At 44.8% G+C, this 1,550-nt stretch overlaps 1 protein-coding gene across 1 annotated transcript; it reads left to right on the forward strand.

The window, feature by feature from the left end:
- Window positions 1-108: 108 nt before the first annotated feature.
- PPTG_22144 (hypothetical protein) lies at window positions 109-327 on the forward strand (the record flags this gene model as incomplete). Its single annotated transcript, XM_008902038.1, has 1 exon — window positions 109-327. One exon carries the CDS (start codon window positions 109-111, stop codon window positions 325-327), a length of 219 nt encoding a protein of 72 aa, XP_008900286.1.
- Window positions 328-1,550: the final 1,223 nt, after the last annotated feature.

Raw genomic sequence — 1,550 nt, forward strand, 5'->3', positions numbered from 1 at the left:
TTGCTAGAGAAATGGGACCAACTCGAAGACTGGTTCCAAGGAAGTATTGATAAAGCTATTCGTGAGCGAAAGTCAGCGCCAGAACCATTTCCTATTGCTGACGACAAGATGAACCTACTGCTGCTGTACGGACTTCTCAACCCGATCATGGCATTAAATATGATGAGTCAAAAGGAGGACACAAATCAAGTTGATGTCCTATTGTCAGACTTTGGACTGCGCAAAACAATACTGGATGAAACCCCGCCTGTCAAAGACAAAATGCGGGCACCAACCGATCCTCCACTTCTTTTTTTTACTAAGTCCGGGACCTCACGCGACTCGTAAAGTCGACGCGAGCACTACTTGCGAAGTCGTTTCACAAAAATTTCATACACGGGCCACGCACGGATCCGCGAACCATCTTTCTTTCCAGAGGTTCAGATGCTGTTACACCCGTCACTGAAAAACTAATAAGTCAATCTAGCTAAGATTGTCCGACTTTGCGATGAACAGTTGATTATCGACCCGGAGCAGCCCCACCTGCGAATGGATGAAGATGCTGTTGCCCGAAATATTGCCAGTGTGAAGAAAGCTGTATTGAAGCGGCTACGAGCGTTATTGCTAACCATATCTAGCGGTAGTACGCACACTTCGACTTCGGCAGAAACGTACCGTATGTCTTCGCAACATGTTACACCTCAGCATTTGACACCGGGTTTCGAGTCTTTATCTTCATTTATCGAGCTTCCGTCTATACATCCTCCTCAAGTTTTTTCTGAGGAACTTATAAAATTTGCTGAAGAAGCTGCCGAGCACGTAGAGCGGCTAAATGTACACGAGGCACGAATTGATGAAGAACTCGAACGGAGGTTCTCCGATCCCAGTAGGCTTCTTACAACGACGATCAAAACCGAATCAATCTTGCAATTTTGGAAGCGCCAACAAGATGAAAACAACTATCGACTATTATCTATCGCGGCTCGAGTCATTTACGCTATTCCAGCGTCGTCTGCTCAAATCGAAAGGGACTTCGGTATCAGCGGCATGCTTGTTACCAGCTATCGCACTAATACTGCAAAACACAACATCGACATGTGCTCCTTTTTGAATCGGAATCGACAATTTGTCGATGTGGTCAATTGTCCTCGAGTCACAGATTCAGATTGGAACAAGCAGTACCAGCAAATGTACTAGTTGCGCTAGCTTCAAGTCAAGTCAATCTGCCATTTGTTGCGCAATGGGAACGCGAGATGGCGTCTTGTTTGTTTGATAGCGAACTAGACGAGAACGACCAAGCTCAATAAAATTAATTTGTGTTTGTTATTGTCTTCCGTACTACGAATTGTACATCATACTGGGTATGGCGTTAGACCACGTACAAGTTAATAGCGAATATAGTACTTCCATGCACAAGTTGCCTATACAGTTTTTTTATTTCCTGTATCGGAAGCCATTTGATTCGCTCATGAACCGCGTCACATCTTTCAGTTTCCAACGCGTAATTCTTTATCGCGCTTCTGTGGTGTTGTAATTCCCACGGCAACTCTAGCTACTAGTGTAGGTAGGAT

This window comes from Phytophthora parasitica, assembly GCF_000247585.1.
Source record: "Phytophthora parasitica INRA-310 unplaced genomic scaffold supercont2.12, whole genome shotgun sequence".
In the NCBI taxonomy this organism is placed as follows: Eukaryota; Oomycota; class Peronosporomycetes; order Peronosporales; family Peronosporaceae; genus Phytophthora; species Phytophthora nicotianae.